The sequence below is a fragment of the Triturus cristatus genome, chromosome 4_1, assembly GCF_964204655.1.
Source record: "Triturus cristatus chromosome 4_1, aTriCri1.1, whole genome shotgun sequence".
Classification (NCBI taxonomy): Eukaryota; Metazoa; Chordata; class Amphibia; order Caudata; family Salamandridae; genus Triturus; species Triturus cristatus.
Window position 1 is genome coordinate 665,292,936 of NC_140585.1, and position 20,030 is coordinate 665,312,965.

Sequence of the window (20,030 nt, forward strand, 5' to 3'; positions counted from 1 at the left end):
GCCCTCAACCAACATTTGGGGATTAAACACAGTCCCTACGAGATGATGGCTAGACGAACAAGCTGCCTAATGAGACCCACGCCTGTCCCAACAGAGGGCAACAAGATGTTCCAGTTTTTGGGGCTATAATCAAGCATGCAGGCTGCAGCTGAAAGAACTCATGAGGCACTTCTAACCAGGATGGGTTAATTCAAGCAGAATGAGTGCACCTTGTGAGCTGCAGGTGGTTGAGACAACACCATATCCGAAATTCACACCACTCCCAATTGTCCTTAGAGCAAGGTGGACCCAGTACCTGGGCAGAGCCCTGGGAGGGGACAGTGATGGAGAAGGGTGGGCGTATCACCCACATGAGATATCGCCCGGAGACTCTAATTAAGTATATGACTATTGGAGTGTGTACTGTGGAATAAAACTGTGTGATTAAAGTACTTTATTTCTTACTAAGACAAGAACTGAGCTAGACATTCACTTTATTGGACCTGTTGGTTTATTATTGATCTCTTAATTTGAGCACCTCCACTCTACCTCTTTGAGAAGCCTGTAACAACTTGCCGTTGCAACCCAAAGATTAAAGTTTAGAGGATTTGAACTTGGCCCAGTTTGTCAAGCCACAGTAGGATGAGGCGTGGAACATCAGTAGATAATGTGCTTAACTCCCATGGTTGAGGTTCAGTAGCCCTTGTTTGCCCTGTATCCCTTGCCCCCAAAGGAAGTGTAACAGAGAACATAAGTCTATTACATAGGCATCGAAAGATTCCATATTTTCAGAAGTATGTAAAGAATTTGTAAAGAATGTTGTAAAATTGAATATCCTGCAAAAATATCCCAGACAGATCGAGTGTTACACAAAGTCTGGTACATCCCTACATTTTAACATACACTATTTTGAAATGTTAGCATAAGTTTTAGAAATGTCCTTCATTTTCCAAACCTTACTGTGTTCTCTGAAGCTGCTGTGATGACAGATTCTGATATTTCACAGACATTCCATAATCTTTATAGTTTTTTAAATCTACCCCCAAATGTCATAAAAGCTATCCTTTATTGGCATATTTAAAATCAACGTAATAACCACCACATTTCTCATCCCAGAATTGGTCAAAAAAGTTTTCACCAATTCTGAATTCCAGAGTATATCTATAAACCTGTTTATCGTAAATCAAAGTATATGTAATTACATAAGCAGAAAAGAACTAACCTGATAACCTTCAACTGACTGCCCGAAAACTGGTTGCCAAGACACAAGTATTTCAGAAGATGAGAGAACTTTGGTAGTGATTCCTGCAGGAGGATCAGTTGGTACTGAAACAATCATAAAAACAATCAATGCAACCGTTTTTATGCCACATAAATGTACATCTGATGTTAGAATTTGATCATGTCTCCTTCTAAAATACATTGATTATATAGGACTTTAATTGGTTACATCTGTTAAGTATTTGTATTTTACATCGTGTTTGGAGTGCTTCTTCTTTGTTTGTTTATTATTTGTTCATCAGATACACAAAAGGTGATGGGAGAAATGCTTGCAGTTGATCTAACTACTGGCAATTGTTCAAGATGGCATTCCAACCATTCCAACTCAGAATAGACCCAGCCATATGCAAATTAGCCTTGTTTTTTCTCCAGCAGGAACAGTCCACCCTGAGACACCATGCCAGGTCCTCTCTGAAATGGAACAAAAGCAACCTAAGACTAGTTTTGGCCTGATTGGGTCTTTTCAGTCAGGTGCAGCTTCGTTCCAGTGGCAGTGTGAACACAGGTCCCAGATATCTGCATTTTCTTGTCCACTTAAAATGTTACATCAAACACACAAAAGGTGATGGGAGGAATGTTTAGAAATTGTCTAATCACTGTCAATTGTTTCAACATTCCTGCCATCACACTACCCGCACGGTAATGCTAAAAGTAAACAAAAAGGAAAGCTGACTTTTCCCCCCTATATGTGGCCTAGGGTGTTGCTAAAGATAGAGGAACATTATAGTCCTTTGCTTTTATGCAGCTCACACTCCAAAATTATATATTTCACAATGCCCTTATGTGATGATAAAGCAAAAGGAGTCCTTTTGGAAAAAGGTAATTCCATAGGATCAAACAATGTGGTCAAGTAGAAGCTGGAATTGGTACAAAGTTTGTTGTGCAATTCAACCACTACATTGTTATCTCATTCTCTTTTCCATTTTTTGATCAAAGCCTAATTCTTTGTGTTTAAATCATTGAGCAGCTACATCAGCATTAGCGCAGTGTTTTAAATACATCCAGGCTATGCATGCTTCATAAAGATTGGCAGTAGTACTGTTTGGGGAGGGTGATGTTTTAGAAGCTAAAACGAAAACCACAATACCCATCCTTGGTCAGTGCATTAAGACCATTTGCTCCACATAGTTAAAAGTCTTTGGGGGATATTCTCAAGAACGTATGAAAACTACTGCAAAAGTTGCTTAACGCAACTCTTCATATCGCAGTCTATCGGGGGAAAATAACACCATGGTAACGTGGTATTCCCAAGCCGGCGGTACCATGCGATAGGCCTACGAAAACGCGTCAAATGTCCGCAATACAGTCAACGCGTAGCCACAAAAATGCGAAACACAAACGCAAAAAAAGCTGCGATGAGGCTAATTGCGATACAAAAAGCAGCGAAAACCAGCCATAGGCCTGCAAATCCCACGCGGCATGCGTGAAAATGCACTATAAAAGCAACAGAAAAAAAGCAACTGCAGAGCACCAAGGATGCACCCGGACCCAGTGCAAAGGCCAACGCGAACCCCACAAGCCCCAGAGACCACCAGCAAGGAACAACAGGGTTAGTGAAGGCCAAGGAGAAGAGTGAGAGGAAGACGGGGTGAGGTCTGCAGGAAAAGCAGATCAGCGTCATGGAGGTGAAAGAACACTACCATCACAATTAGACCAACGTGAATGCAGTCGGAGTGTCGAGGAGGGCAAAGGCGCTGGCATGATGTGAAAAGCCAAACCAAGCACAAACTCGCTACCAACAGGAAGGCAACAACGTCGACAGGAGGTGGGAGTCCTGCACCACAGGAGGAGCAGGAGGAAACCGGGGCCACAGTCATCAGTGTGGAGACGCTGCACGGAGGTGGGAGTCAGGACCCAGCTCGAGAGGACATGACACAACATCAACAGGGTGATTAACGACCAGGGACTGGGGGCACGGGGGGAGATGGGCACAATGGCACACATGCACAAATATGTGTAGCACACTGCACACCCACAATGACCCTGGATTATGTCCCTCATCCCCATGACACACTGCAGCACACACACATAGCAATAACAGCACATCCACATTGATGAAAATGTGGCACAAAGTGCAACACCCACACTGCAGAACAGAGGACACAACTGGCTGAGCTCATACGCTGAAACAGGCCAACCACATCTAACAGAGCAGGAAACTGTGAGAAGGAAATGTACGCGTACAACCTTACATCCGTCATGTATTCCAAATGTCCACTGTCCCACATCAAAATCCAGCACCTCCCAAACAGTCACAATGTACATAGTCATACAGTCTGCTTGTAAACAAGAACAATGCGCCAACATACATGTCAACACAAAGTCAACATGCATCTCCCCTTCACATTGCAGAGGGACAAACAACACTTCAGCAGAGGAGACCAGACAACTCACCAGTGATGCTGGAGAGGACCACCACACCTTCGACACCGCCGCCCCATAACAGCTCATGGACATCCCAGGCAACCCACAACCAGGTCCAGGGCAGTCAAGCTACATAGAGAAGAACCCAGCCGCTGCACAGACCACACAGCAGGAAGCACCCGCCAGCACGGCTAGCTCCCAACACCTCACCGAGCTACACATGGCATTCCAATGCCAGGTGTCAGGATGCCAAACGGAGATGGCTGAACAGGTGCGGGTGGGCTCTAAACCCATGGAATACGAACTGGGTCACATATGTGGGTGTCTAATTCTCCTCAGGGACCACCTACATCACACAAAGAAGACCCAAACTGCGACAGAGACACATGCATATGCACATTTCCAGTACTGAACCACGCCTAGAGGCACGCAAGTATCATTCATACACACAAGCTGGACCAGCGTACGACAGCCCAGTACACTCCTCTAACGTATTGAGTGGGTGACGATAAAGCTACATGTCCAAGGTCTAACACACTGCCTTCAGTGACATGTTGGCGTCTGCTGTACACAACACAATGTAATGTTATCGGGCCTGGGGCCCTCATCCATACATAATGACCACAAGGGCACATGCAGATAGTTCATGGAACTGGCCACAGGCACGTGCACCCGACCTCTTTATTGGCAGGGCCACATGTACAGTGATGCCTGTGCTGGATGTGTGAGGGGTGAATGTTAGCCAGCCTGCAAGGAGTGGTTGGTGCTGGTAAAATCTTGAACAGTGAACAGCAGTAAAATGAAAACAGATAACACCAGCATAACAGAGACCACTGCGGTACATCATGGAGGTAGCCATAGCTAGTACAGAGGTCACCCAAAATGCAAACAGATGTGCCGTGAGTCGCAGTGCACTGGTGTTGGGGCACCTGGAGTGCTGAGCAGAGTATTAGGCAGATGATGGCATCCACCACTGTTGTGAGCAACTCCGTTAGTCTGCCCGTACAACTGTTTCGACTATTGCAGTTGGCGTTTGGAGGTGGACCTGGCGGTGGTGGCGTGTGCCTCCTGTGGTGATGTGTTGTCCGGCCCGGTCAGGACTTGATTTGATGTGAGACCCCTGGTGTAATGCAGTTAAGGCTGGATGCAGTGGACAGCGCAGGGCCACATACACATCTCGTCGATGACCCCAAGGCCATCGTCACAGAGACCATCTAGCACCTCAGGAGCACGGGTCCCTGACTTGAGCTGCACAGAGTTAGTGGCCCCAGATGCACTGCAGCCGGCACAGGCACACCGCCATGGGACGGTGACTTGCGGTGCAGTGAAATGGGCCTTGCGAGCTGAGCGGGTCCCCATCGATGTCGGAGGTGAATGTGGCGGAGGGTTGCGGGGGACAGTGGAAGGTGTCCTCCAGGGCATGATGCAGAGGGTGGAAGCTGTCCAGAAGCAGCAAATGGAGGAGTGGAATGCTACTGACTGGTTTTTGCCACAAAGTCAGTATCACCGACATGACAGTGACGACAACCCCAGTCCATGGACTCAGTCGCCACCAAGGTTCAACGAGTAAGTGTCCATGGACCTCGGGGATAAGCCTTAGTAGCACCGGAGCTGAAAGGGGATGCAGTCTGCGATGAGGCCTGTACAATGACATCGTTAGCCATAAATAAATCAAGACTGAGTTCGAAATGTGTGACCTACTTGACTGCAGTAGTGTAGGCCCGAGGCAGCGGTCAGCGCGGGCCAGACGCGGTCCAGCGTGCTCCTCCTGGAACACTAACGCACAACGTTGACATGGCATTTGGGGGTGGCATGTGGTTGACAGAGGTAAAAGCACCAGAGCTGAGCGGGTGTTCAGTCAGCGATGATGACATGTCCTGTCTGGTACCGACTGGATTGGATTGGCGTGAGGCCTGCTGGACCGCATGTAGGCCGACGGCGAAGTCATCAAGGGCCTATAGACACGTGCAGTTGGGATGCTATGCACAGACTTGGTGTCACCACATCGAAGGGAGTACAGTGATGTAAACGCTGCATTAATGTGTGTACTCGGACATTGTATGATCAAGACTCAGTCCCAAATGTGTGACCTACTCGACTGCAGTGTAGGCCGGAGGCAGCTGTCATCAGGGGCCCACAGCCACGTTTAGTTGGCTTGCAATGCACAGAGTTATTGACACCAGGGCAGTTGTCGGTAGTGTTCAATAGGCCTCGGCTAAATTTCCGTTCCGCTCGTGGAAATTGCGATAATTTGACATTTTCGCGTTCCGCGGAGTGCGCGAAAATGTCAAAATTTCCGCATTCCACAGTTTAGCGATAATTTGGTTCTTGCTCGCGCTGTAAAATAATACATTCTCGCTCGCGCGATCACCTTACCTGAATCCCCGCGTTCGCCGACAAGTTTTCCTGATCCGGTCGCGTTCTCCACAAGATGTTGGATTGTTTGTAGCCATTTGCGCTGTCTCGCGACAGTTTGCGCCCGCAGTAACGTCATGCGTCGCGCGATCACGTCTTTCTTCTCACGATCATGCACCGCGAGAAGAGTGAAAACAAGATGGCCGCGCCCGCAAGCAACCGCATGGGTAAGTTGGCGAGCCACGAACACGCAGAAAATACCGCGAACGGGCGGAAAAAAAACTTCCGCATCTTCGCGATATTTCCGCGTGTTTGCGGAGATTTTAAACGTTTTCGCGATAATTTGCGAAAGTCGCTTTCGCAAATTCCGCCCACCCCTAGTGTTCAATCACCTCCGTAACGATGATCCTTTTTTCCTCCTGACTGAAACGCGTCATCCCCTCACACCTCTTCTCGCGTGCAATGATATGTACTCAGACTTTGAAAAATCAAGACTCAGTACCAAATGTGTGACCTACTAGTCTGCTGTGTATGCCGGTAGAGTACATCAGTGAGAAGGGAGTACTGCAGGCCTGTGTCGCGGAGGCCATGATGGTCTGAGGAAGCTGCCAGGGCCGCGGCACTCAGGCTTGGAGCTTGCAGCGGCACGTGGTGGGCCCTCTTCGACACACGCTGGTGTAGGCAGGTGTGCATTGAGGCCTGGGTGCGCAGGGCCTGGAAGGACATGTATGGGGACCAGCAGCCTGAGGTGCAGCACGTGCACAGGATTGCAGTGAACACCAGTCACGGTGACGGTGTTGGCTTCATGACGAGATGAGGGGTGCTGCCCTGGAAGGGACGTTGGGCATACCGGAAGGGAACCACGCCCAGAGATACGTGTTTTTTATACACACCCCTACACCAGGTCAGCCCACTCTGCTCACGCTTACAGGGGGGACGTAACAAGCTACATTTCCGGGATCTTCCCCACTAGGTGGGGTGACATGGTTGCGTCCACTGTCCACTACACTCCATTCACCAGCGGTGTATGTCAACATTGTGGAGTTGAGTTGTGTAGTGTGTTCATTTGGTAATTTCCAACGAGCAGCGCATTTCCGTAGGTGCCAGCCTGGCAGCACCAGTTGATGATGGACTGTCGGCAGATGTAGAACTCATGCACTCTGCATGGGTGGTTGGCGTCGATGTTGGTGGAGATTCCCTGGTGTTCCACTATTGCCTGCACAGTGTCGGAATGCGTGTGCTTTCGGTAGCGGATCTTGTGTGCAGTTTTGCCAGGGGGCACAAGTGGGACATGTGTGCAGTCAATTGCCCCCTGACACGTACGGGAAGGCAGCTATGGCATAGACACCATGCTTGGTCTCCAGCTGTTTATGCGCAAGGTGGGGGGAGTATGGGTACTGGGGTACCAGGCTGATGATGGCATCTGGGACAGTTGTCATGGACTTGCATTGTGCTGGCTGTGAGACTCCTCCAACTCTGGCATTTCTTGGTTGGAAGGTCCCACATCCAGCAGCTTTGTCTGCGGAGGGATGTTGGTTGTCTGCTGTGTTGGTACCATCAGCCTGCGGGCAATTGTGGTCAGAATGCGTAGGATGGTTGTCCTTTTGAACCTGTGATGGGCAATGAGATTCCCTGGTGTTGGGTCTGTGACATTGGTGCGTTTTCAGGAGGTCACTGTCTTTGTCTGCGCTGGCTCAATGTTGGTCTGGGAGGGGGGTGGAGCAGTCCGGGGGGGGGATCCTTGGGGGTGGTGGCGGAGGGTGGTGTGGCCCTGTTGAGGCTCTGAGCTGCATGATCGCTGGCTCCATGGCATCTGTTGCTCTTTAGGTGTGGCTCTGGGCTGGGCTTCCTTTTCTGGTGCAGGCTGTCGTCCGACTTTACACCAGGTCAGAGCGGGTGTTCATTTCCTGCTGCTACTGCACCTTATCGCCTGTTTTGTGATCTTTTCGCAAATGTGACTGGTCGTTGAGAATGTTCAGGTGTGGTGTTGTCGCAGCTTTTTCCTCGGGAACGTCTACTCTGCATCTCATTAGCGATAGTTGCCGGGGTCAGCTGTGGGGATGTTTTTGGAGGTGGCTATTGCTGGAAATCTGGTGATATCGGCTGTTGGCACCAGCTTGTGAATGAGGCGGTAATTTTAACACAACTTTGGCTGTGCTAAATTGCCGATAACTCGGCGTTAGCTCCTTGAAAATATGCCTTTATTTATGGTCATCCAGTCCTGAATTAAATCATCCACCTACCTCTAACTATCCAATATTCATTCATTGAACCATGCAACCATGTCCATTTAATGACTTGACAAGGATTGATGATGAAAAATGTGTTGGAAAATGCACCATAGTTCAATTTTTTTTTAACATTTCATGGGGAAGTACCCAACACCCTCAAACTCTTCTTGCAGAGGTCGGGTGCACTCCCTGCACTCGCTACATTGCGTATAGGAGCTGGTCTGTTAACATTTGGGAAGGCTGCTCTTGGTTCCCAGTTCAGCTCTGCCACTGACAGCATAAACCCTATCTTAGAAACAGAATACAAATGATAGCATATTGTCTTAACTATCTGACTAGGGGGATTAAAAGACGGCTCACTAAGATTATTTTTTAACTACATCTACTGAGGTAGGGTGGGGTTTTGACTCAGAGCCACTGCAGTGGAAGAGGATCATATATTTTATGACCCAGCAGAGGATATTGAATATATCACGTTGACAGCACACATAGTTCACTCCCATACATGCCAAAACTTTGTGCAAACCATCATATATCAAAAAGAAGTCACCATAGCTGTTCAAGAAAAAAGACAATTTGTGAACCGTCAGCATACATTTGATACTGTTGAAAAAACAATCAATCACTTGTGCCTTTGGAATTATAGAGGTGTTAAATCAAAAGACAATACAACATGCTTTGACATTCAATGGAGCTTCAATAACAGTTCAAATGAAATCCTTATTACCTGTTTACATTATTTCCAGTGTACCATTTGAACGTTACTAGATTTGAGTTAGAAATCATTAGGCTCGTAGGCTGTAAATTAATTTTGATGATAACTTATGTTTGTGTTTTTGTCTAACACTGCCCTTATGTGCCGACTGAAGAGAAACACTGAATAAAGATGCTGTATTACGTGTTCCAAGTTACAATTACTTTCATTTTATTTTAGGTGCATTTATTTCAGTTATTCGTTTTCATTCTTGTTAATTTCTGTTTTTGACCTTTAATTCTCCTCAAATTGATATATATTGTGATAATGCCAGGCACTTCCCATTTGTTCATTTATGGAAAAGTTCAATTTGAAGCTGGGGAAGCAAGCCCCCCCTTCTTCCCCTAATCCAGTGGTTCTCAAACTTTTCCAAACTGCGGCTCCCATTTACCTATTGAATGATGGCCGCGGCTCCCCATTATGTTACCTTTTTTTGGCGGGTGGTGAATGTAAGCTCATTCTCTGTAGTAATTTCATGTTTTTCCCTGAAAATAATTGGGATGAAGGTGATGAAGGTATTATATATCATAGATGTAATCCTATTCTGGTCACTGCAGAGCCCAATGCTGTGTCAACGACTGATTGGACTCATTGGAGGGACATAGTGTTCACAGAGAAGTGAACTGGAAATGCACGTTAGTGTGCATGCCTGAAACACATTGGCATGTGCACCACAGCCTGTTTGACAGACAGATGAATTACAAACACTTGTGAGAAACAGAATATAGTAATATACCATAGCTTGCCGAACTGAATATTCACTTGACTTTTGCAAACAAATATACATTGGATAATACTATTGATAGTGGCCACTGTTCTCTGGTTGTTTATTCCCATTTCCTTTTAAATAAAATGTGTAAAATGAGGACAATTAGAAAAAAAAAAGAATGAAAACGAACATAATCTAGACACAGTCAAGCACAATCAAGGTTTGGAGTAAGTCTGCAGCAATATTTGGCAAACAGAAAAGGGAAATAAAAAACATTAGCTGCTTCTGTGTGCTGGGCTCCTTCCTGTTGATCGTTGTAGATTCAGGAAAGAGAATAAGAAGGGCACAATGGAGAGCTAGAGGAAAGGCGTGATGAAGAATTGTTTACTTACAATAGTATGTCAGACTGAAAAGGTGCATAACTGAAACTTATTTTCTAAAGTGAATAAGCAGATTTTTTTCACCTAAAAATAAATAAATCCTAAAGCAGCCTTGGAATTTAGAGACCTGGATGTTTCAATCAGGTCAAAAACCATGCAATTGTGGACAAACGTCTGTGTTTCTAAGCTCCCTAAATTGTAAATATTTGTAATAAAAAACATCAGTGTAAAAAATAATATTATATTGTGCTGTTGGCTACTGCAACGGTAATCCAAAAGGTTTCTACTGGCATTTGCACTTGTGACCTGCAGGTCTGTTGCACGCTTATGACTGCAGCAGACTCTCAACCCTCTGAATTATCTAACTGAGATCAGAGCATGTTTTTGTAACCTGTAAGTCACACTATTTCATATACCTTGCTCTCCACCTCCCACCCCCACCTTTTTCTGAATAAGTGCATAAATAATATATGTTTCTCTTTGCAAAGAGACTCTTTATCTCACCGCCTATCTCTGGCCTCAGCAGCAGCTTTAACATTTTTAAAGACCTTAGTAGAGTCTGGGTTGAGCTATGCTGCAATTCTGGGCATGGACCCTCTAGAGTAGAACAGCAAAAGGAGAGAGACGGCATGCTATCATGTTAAAGGAAGAGACATTCCCCCGCCTTTGCTGCTTGCTGAGAACTCAGCGGTACAAAAGGGGGTGGTGATGGACGGAGTATCAGAACCAATCAAACACTCACACCCAGTCAACAGATCTGGGTTTGATCCATCACCGTTTTTTAGCCCACTCTGCCACCCCAGTTCAGACATGGCCATATGCAAATCAGTCTGACCCTGTGCCTCATGGGAACAGTCTAGCCCGAACTGCCAAGCCATGCCTTCCCTGGACCGGAAACAAGCTTCCTAGGACCGGTTTCTGGCATTTCAGCCGTCTTCAGCCAGGCTTGCTTGAATCCAGTGGCAAAGTGAGCAAGGGACTCACGTCTGAGCATACCCTGCCAACTTATGGCGAACAAAGCGGTACAAAAGGGGGTGGTGATGGACGGAGTATCAGAACCAATCAAACACTCACACCCAGTCAACAGATCTGGGTTTGATCCATCACCGTTTTTTAGCCCACTCTGCCACCCCAGTTCAGACATGGCCATATGCAAATCAGTCTGACCCTGTGCCTCATGGGAACAGTCCAGCTCAAACTGCCAAGCCATGCCTTCCCTGGACCGGAAACAAGCTTCCTAGGACCGGTTTCTGGCATTTCAGCCGTCTTCAGCCAGGCTTGCTTGAATCCAGTGGCAAAGTGAGCAAGGGACTCACGTCTGAGCATACCCTGCCAACTTATGGCGAACAAAGCGGTACAAAAGGGGGTGGTGATGGACGGAGTATCAGAACCAATCAAACACTCACACCCAGTCAACAGATCTGGGTTTGATCCATCACCGTTTTTTAGCCCACTCTGCCACCCCAGTTCAGACATGGCCATATGCAAATCAGTCTGACCCTGTGCCTCATGGGAACAGTCCAGCCCGAACTGCCAAGCCATGCCTTCCCTGGACCGGAAACAAGCTTCCTAGGACCGGTTTCTGGCATTTCAGCCGTCTTCAGCCAGGCTTGCTTGAATCCAGTGGCAAAGTGAGCAAGGGACTCACGTCTGAGCATACCCTGCCAACTTATGGCGAACAAAGCGGTACAAAAGGGGGTGGTGATGGACGGAGTATCAGAACCAATCAAACACTCACACCCAGTCAACAGATCTGGGTTTGATCCATCACCGTTTTTTAGCCCACTCTGCCACCCCAGTTCAGACATGGCCATATGCAAATCAGTCTGACCCTGTGCCTTATGGGAACAGTCCAGCCCGAACTGCCAAGCCATGCCTTCCCTGGACCGGAAACAAGATTCCTAGGACCGGTTTCTGGCATTTCAGCCGTCTTCAGCCAGGCTTGCTTGAATCCAGTGGCAAAGTGAGCAAGGGACTCACGTCTGGACATACCCTGCCAACTTATGGTGAACAAAGCGGTACAAAAGGGGGTGGTGATGGACGGAGTATCAGAACCAATCAAACACTCACACCCAGTCAACAGATCTGGGTTTGATCCATCACCGTTTTTTAGCCCACTTTGCCACCCCAGTTCAGACATGGCCATATGCAAATCAGTCTGACCCTGTGCCTCATGGGAACAGTCCAGCCCGAACTGCCAAGCCATGCCTTCCCTGGACCGGAAACAAGCTTCCTAGGACCGGTTTCTGGCATTTCAGCCGTCTTCAGCCAGGCTTGCTTGAATCCAGTGGCAAAGTGAGCAAGGAACTCACGTCTGAGCATACCCTGCCAATTTATGGCGAACAAAGCGGTACAAAAGGGGGTGGTGATGGACGGAGTATCAGAACCAATCAAACACTCACACCCAGTCAACAGATCTGGGTTTGATCCATCACCGTTTTTTAGCCCACTCTGCCACCCCAGTTCAGACATGGCCATATGCAAATCAGTCTGACCCTGTGCCTCATGGGAACAGTCCAGCCCGAACTGCCAAGCCATGCCTTCCCTGGACCGGAAACAAGCTTCCTAGGACCGGTTTCTGGCATTTCAGCCGTCTTCAGCCAGGCTTGCTTGAATCCAGTGGCAAAGTGAGCAAGGGACTCACGTCTGAGCATACCCTGCCAACTTATGGCGAACACGGCTGAAATGCTAGAAACCGGTCCTGGGAAGCTTGTTTGCGGTCCAGGGAAGGCATGGCTTGGCAGTTCCGGCTGGACTGTTCCCATGAGGCACAGGGTCAGACTGATTTGCATATGGCCATGTCTGAACTGGGGTGGCAGAGTGGGCTGAAGAACGGTGATGGATCAAACCCAGATCTGTTGACTGGGTGTGAGTGTTTGATTGGTTCTGACGCTCCGTCCATCACCACCCCCTTTTGTACGCTTTGTTCGCCATAAGTTGGCAGGGTATGCTCAGACGTGAGTCCCTTGCTCACTTTGCCACTGGATTCAAGCAAGCCTGGCTGAAGACGGCCGAAATGCTAGAAACCGGTCCTGGGAAGCTTGTTTCCGGTCCAGGGAAGGCATGGCTTGGCAGTTCCGGCTGGTCTGTTCCCATGAGGCACAGGGTCAGACTGATTTGCATATGGCCATGTCTGAACTGGGGTGGCAGAGTGGGCTGAAGAACGGTGATGGATCAAACCCAGATCTGTTGACTGGGTGTGAGTGTTTGATTGGTTCTGACGCTCCGTCCATCACCACCCCCTTTTGTACGCTTGCTGAGAACTCAGCAGGAAACCAGTGCAGGACCGAATCTGTGGGCAGTCTAACTCAGTGGAACTCCTGGAATGCAGAAAAGTACTTCCGTTTTTACCACCATGTTGGTGAAGGGAGCGTGAACTGCTTGTTTAGCCTGTCGCCTGCAGCCTACAGCTGAGCTCAATGAAGACAACTGACTCCCACTGTATGTAAACATGCGTTACTGAGTGTAAAAAGACCAACGGGTTGCTTGATGTGTTCTCTGTTGGTCAGACAGCGTGCTCCACCTCACAGGACAGCCCGAAAGCAAATGCATTGAAATATCGTCATCTCCCTGCTGTGCTGATACTAGACACCTTAAAAGTGAGGTTGCACTGCCCTCTTATGGCCCAGAGCGATACCAAAGGGGATGGTGGATGGAGCGCTTGAGCAAATCAAACACTCACCCCCAGTCAACTGATCTGGGTTTAATCCATCATCTTTCTTTAGCTCACTCCACCACCCCAGTTCATACATGGCCATATGCAAATCAGTCTGACCCTGTGCCACATGGGAACAGTCCAGCCCGAACTGCCAAGCCATGTCTTCCCTGGACCGGAAACAAGCATCCTGGGACCGGTTTCGGGTTCAGACCCTCATCAGCCAGGCTATCTTGAATCCAGTGGCAAAGTGAGCAAGGGACCCACGTCTGGACATACCCTGCCAACTTAGGGCGAACAAAGCGATACCAAAGGGGATGGTGGATGGAGCGCTTAAGCAAATCAAACACTCACTCCCAGTCAACTGATCTGGGTTTAATCCATCATCATTCTTTAGCTCACTCCACCACCCCAGTTCAGACATGGCCATATGCAAATCAGTCTGACTCTTATGGCCCAGGGCAACCACTGCAGGCCTGATCACACGGATCAGTGTTGAATTTAGATGCACATAAGTGCAACATACTATTTATTACTGATTACCAAACTGTGTGCTCATCTGATCGTGGCGCCCCTGGCTAGTTTTCACGGTGCAGCAGGGAGCCGCGACACACAGTATGGGAACCACTGCCCTAATCTAATTAATTTCTCTGTCATTCAGTGCGTCAGTCGCTTTTTGCCGCTTTTGCTTACAGTGCTGCCTCAATCATTTTATTTTATTGCCTCAAATTCCCTACCAAACACACACGCTCTTTTTTCCAATTTTTTCAGGCCGTCTACCATTATCTTACTGCAACCTTTTTGATGCACAACTGCAAAGCTCTGATCCCAGTGCCTGCTTTTCTGCCCCAAAGGCTTCGCCTTTTACCATGATGCCTATCTACAGGGTTTAATCCTTCGGGGGAGAAGTGCTGCAGTAGGATTTCACACATGCCCAGCCTTTGTTCTTTGTATCTGCCCTACTTGCAACGCAAGATGCTGTATACCTCTGAAATCATCTATTCTTCTATCGCCTGACCCCCATTAAAAGCCCGCTCCAGTGTTAAAGGCAGAGCCTTTAATTTTAATGGCTGGTATAATCCTGCTACAGAGCGTTATAAGGCTGTTAGAACATTCTGCCCCATCAAGGCAGAATGTTCTAATTAGTAAAAGAAAATCCTCACAAGCCTGAGGGGATTGAAAACCTCTCGGGCTCCATGAGGCCATTGTTTGCTGCTGTTGCTGTGAAAGACAAACATTGGAATGTTGGAGTTACGGACTTTCACCAGCAATTTGAAGCCTGGAGCTTCTCCATTGTCTTCCGCTCCAGCATTAAAGGCCTGAGCCGAAGGCGAGGGATTTAACAAGGGCCTTTAATGGCCGGTATAGCCCAGCTGCGGAGGGCTATAAGGCTATTTGGAACATTCCGCCACTGGAGGGCAGAATGTTCTAACAAATAAAACAAAGGCCTCAGTGAGTTCGAGGGGATTTGAATCAGCTCGGGCTCCATGAGGCCTTTGTTCACAGCAACACCTGTGAATGAAAGACAATAGAATGTTGGAGCTCCGGGCTTTTACCAGCCATTAGAAGCCCAGAGCACTCTAGTATCTTCAATGGAGCTCCCAACATTCCAATGATCTAATATAGCCTTATAGCCCACCGTAGCGGGCTATACCAGCTATTAAAGGCCAGCTTCAGCATTAAAAGACCCCAGCCGAGGCCTTTAACAAGGGAGCAGGACTTTAATAGCCGTGTAGCCCAGCTACGAAGGGCTATAAGAACATTCTGCCACTAGAGGGCAGAATGTTCTAACAAATTAAACAAAGGCTTCAGGGAGCCCGAGTGGATTTAAATTTCCTCAGGCTCCCTGAAGCCTTTGCTCACAGCCACAGCTGTGAACAAAGACAATCATTGGGTGGAAATCGGCAGAAATCGCTGTTAGCATGAGCTGAAGCCATTTTGGTTGTGGCAGACATTTTAGTTAGCCATGTGTTAGCCATGTGCTTCTTCCGTCTTCACTGTTGCCTGCCCTTGTATTTCGCTTGAGACAACCACTATAATTAACTTTTTCAGTACTGGGACAGAGCCTTGCACATGCTCAGAAAGGCCTGTAGCTGCCAGAATGCACCTGTCTTAGTTTGTAAATGTCAGGCTGTTGTAACTGATGCAAACAGAAATGTCTCCCCTCCCACTTCGTTGACCAAGACATGTTTGTATGCCCATGTTAGTCAATAACTATTCTTGTATGTGCCAGTACCTCCCCTTGGTCTCATGCTGACAATGCAACTAATGCATATAAAAGACCCCTGAATTCTGTACTCCTTGTACTGCCTCACACATTGCCTGAGGGTTCTGTATCGATGTAGTCCCACTCATGAGTGATAATAAACTATTGTATTGATACTACAGCTTCCGTGCCAATCTCTATTTTTTTGGTCTGAGGACTAAAGGACAAAGAAGGGCGAACCCTTGCACTAGTGGGCCCCTGAAAAGGTTCACTTCCACAAACTGGTGCCCATCACATGGGGCTCATTGGAGACGCGGCCGTCTGACGGAGTGGTCTTGACGGAGGTTTGGAATCTCGCTGAGGACGAACGCTGCACGAGGAGACCCTTGTCTTTGCAGACCAAAGTGCTTTTCCGATTTTCCTGATTTGACCCTCCAGGTGGTGACCAGTCCCGGCTGAGATCCCTTTGGCGTTCGTCTTCCAGTGACCATTAGGTCGACTTCAGAACTTGGCAGTTGGAGGCTGGAGACTTTTGTTTGGTAAGGTCGCTGTAGTGGCACTCTTGATTTCTGGTGTACTTGGCCAAGATTCTGGTTTGATTTGGGTAATATGTATGTTGCAACATAGGCAGGCAATGAGGAGATCTTTCTCTAACTTTTCAATATTTGGAACGGTACTGTATTTGTGATTAGTACCCTTTTGTTATAATATTGTATTTACTATAATATTTGCGACATGCCTGTTTCTAGCACGCTACGTAGGATGTGTTGCTTTTTTGGAGGTACCAAAATGGATTTAGAACAAAGTCAGCCGGCTCCCCCTGAAGGGACACTGAATAGATACATGTACGTTAAAAACAGTATTTCTTCCATAATGTATAGTGCATTGTGGAACAAATACACAAAAAAGGATCCTGATTTACGATGGCCACTGAATGGGTCATTTGAACTTAGAAAGATTCAGTATGTGGAACAATGTGTGTTCAAGTATAAAAGCAGACAAGATATGTTTGACTGTGTACGAATGTGGGAGAAAGAAGAGCATGAGAGAGTGGGAAAAGAGCAAGCTATAGCAGATAAAGAACTGCGCAAAACTATCTATATGAAAGTGCTGGAAATGAAAAATAAAGACATGAAGGAGATGAAAGATAAAGAGGATAGGGAGCGTCGTCTAGAGGTAAATGGCCAATACCCTGTCCGTCGCCCCCTTTATCCTGTCCTTAAAAAAACCCAGGATGACTCAATTTTGTTAGATCGCTCTCCACCCCATACACTTTTCATTCTGCCCCAGAGGACGATTATGACTATGATAAATCTCTCTCAGGTCACAAAGGGACAGAAGGTTCACGACAGACTCGCTCTTGGTTGTCCGCTGATCGTGCGGCTACTCTTAGATCCGCTGCTCGAAGAGAAGCTTGCAATACCGCCTCTGCTCCAGACCTTATCACAATGGTCCAGCAATGGCTAGAACCAGAGCAGTAACACTTTATGGAGACATTTACTGGGGAAGTGATATATAAGTTTAGGAAGCATTCCGATGAGCTTGAACCTGCTGATCTAACATCTGATCATAAACAATTGCATGACGGTCTTTTTCTTCCTTCCCAGATGGCTGATTTAATTCGTCGAGTGGTTAAACTACGAAATGATGCATTCCGTCTGCGAGAGGAGAAAAAGGCAGCTGGTACAGCTCCAGCTGAACAAACAGTTCAGACCCCCATGTCACATGATGAAGATCCAGGGACAGGTAAGGAAAACAGTATTTCTGTAGTTCATGGGAAATCAATGCATGAAGCTGCGCCTTTATATGTTCCTCCTAGGAGTGCGGGTACAAGTGACAATAAAGATTCAACTGATGCGAAGAGATATTTTGTTTACAATTGGGTTTATACTCATTGTAGTAGAGCGGATGTCATGGCTCTTAAAGCTGCTTTGCCTGACCTGCAGAAAAATCTGGCGGCTGTTTATGAAGAGGTTGAAGGGGCTATTAGTTTTTGCACAATGACTTTGCCTGATATTGACATGTTTTTCGGGCTTATTTTGCCCCCTAATATGTGGCGATCAGTTCGGAAAGTAGATGACCGCACAGCTTTTCGGGGATATTTTGGTGGAATTGGTGAGAATAGGTGCAGTAAGAGAGCCTGTACAGAAACCGCAACAAGAGATATTAGTTCTCCCAAAGGCCATAATAACTATGTTGAAAACTCTTACACCTCCTAAAAAGATAGATTGGACTATGTTAGCGTCTTGTAAGCAGAAAGAGGATGACGCCCTATACATGATGTGCCTTGTGTATTGATGAGTGACTACCTGTCTCAGTTAACTGACCGTTTGCCTTCTATTTATCAACAGGTTCGAGACGCTCTTCCTGACAGGTCAAAGGCTGAGGGCCATGGTCTGCGGCCAGGTTACTTTGTCATGACAAAGTTGTTACAGAGAGCCAATTCCCTAGCCCCGAGTTGGCGCGGCCCTGAGCAGGTGCTCTTGGCAACCAAAACTGCAGTCCGAGTGACCAATCGGAAAAACTGGATCCATTCCAACCACTGCAAGAATGTACCGTTCCCCTTGGTGGAACCTGCTGCACTGAAGGACTATCGGGATATCCTGGAAATAGAGAGAGGCCAAGCTACGTCACCTGAAGAACCTGAGGAAGTCTTACCGGACCACACGATCCCTGGTACATCTCGATATCAGCTGCGACCCCGGAAAACTTTGTTGTTGAAAGAGACTGGTTAAGTCACTGTCCTAGGTTAGTGAAAGCCTGAGTAGCAAAGGGGGGAACCAGAATAGCGATACCCGTCTCAACCTCAGAGAAGAAACCAACGGCTTCCCAGGACCTAAGTGTGAAGATCTGCTTTTTAGTTCAACATCGATATAAACATGCCTGCGGAAAAGAAATTAAGAGTTTGTGATCGATAGATAATGTTCATTATTGGAGTCACTTCAATTATTGCTCTGATCGCTATAATAACCTGGGTTGTAGAGAGAGTAGGTCCTGCTCGAAATGTGCTGGCTGTCACTACTCCTGTCCCCATTGAGCACCACTACTTCACTCTCCCTTATCATTAGCAGAAGCATAGACAGTCTTATCTCAACAACACGTTCATTCAACTGTTGCACCACACACATAATGCTACGAACATTACCGGCTGTTGGGTGTGTGGAATGATGCCAGCTCATCAGAAGAAAGGAGAAACACCTTTTATTCCTTTGCCGTTCTCCCACAATGGTTCTTGTAGGGCTTGGTTTGCGCTGCTCTGGGTTACTCATATTGCTAATATTACTGATTTTAGTGTGGAAGGCTGAACTATCAGCTAAATAAAGTTTGTTATCCCGATGAGGAAGGAGATCCATAAGCTAAAGGAACGTTGTGGGAAATGGAGGAATATGGCAGAGGGAATTCCTCCACACGTTATGTTTTCCTAAACACTCGAACTGCCAAGGGTAATGGACCTTTTGTTATAGCTGTTACTAGGGCTCGAGCAGACCTGTGTGTGAACAATGTTGGTAGTATTCCCATGGGGAAAGCAACTGTATTCTGGTATTAAATATTACTGGCGTAAATAAGAGCAGTTTTACGTCATCACACATACCTACTTCATATGTGGAAATAAGAGATATTACAACTTACCCATTGGCTGGTCCGGTACCTGTTTCGTATCCTTTTTTTTACCACCTGTGTTTTTGGCACCTGCATCCTATCATAAAGACTATAGACTGTTTAGTGACGTTCCCAAAAACAGATTTAAGAGGACAATAAATCATGATGAGGTGGATCAAACTGAAACTGCACTGCAGCAATATGTTGACTTTAATTTGGGGTTCTTCTTCTTTGTTGGTGCTGCCTTAAACAGCCGGAAAATCAGACATTTGACACATGTTGTAGAGGCTGTAACCAATCAGACAGCTATGGCACTTGGAAACATCAAAGACGAGCTGCAAATTGCGAGCATTGTGGCGCTCTAAAATAGAATGGTCCTCGACGTAGTGGTGGCTGACCGTGGTGATGCATGTCACATCATCGGGAGCAGTTGTTATGTTTACATCCCTGATCACGCCCCTTCAGTTTTTGATGCAATCTCTAAATTACATAAGACAGCCGCTGAAATTCATCCTG

At 47.0% G+C, this 20,030-nt stretch overlaps 1 protein-coding gene across 3 annotated transcripts in view; it reads right to left on the minus strand.

Moving 5' to 3' along the window:
• The window catches only part of CNTN1 (contactin 1), a 988,997-nt gene that overhangs the window by 91,056 nt on the left and 877,911 nt on the right, over nt 1-20,030 (minus strand). For all 3 annotated transcript variants that reach the window (XM_085653079.1, XM_085653080.1, XM_085653081.1), the window contains one exon: nt 1,202-1,305. In XM_085653079.1, the coding sequence (XP_085509205.1) occupies nt 1,202-1,305 (104 nt within the window). The remainder of the gene's footprint in view (nt 1-1,201; nt 1,306-20,030) is intronic.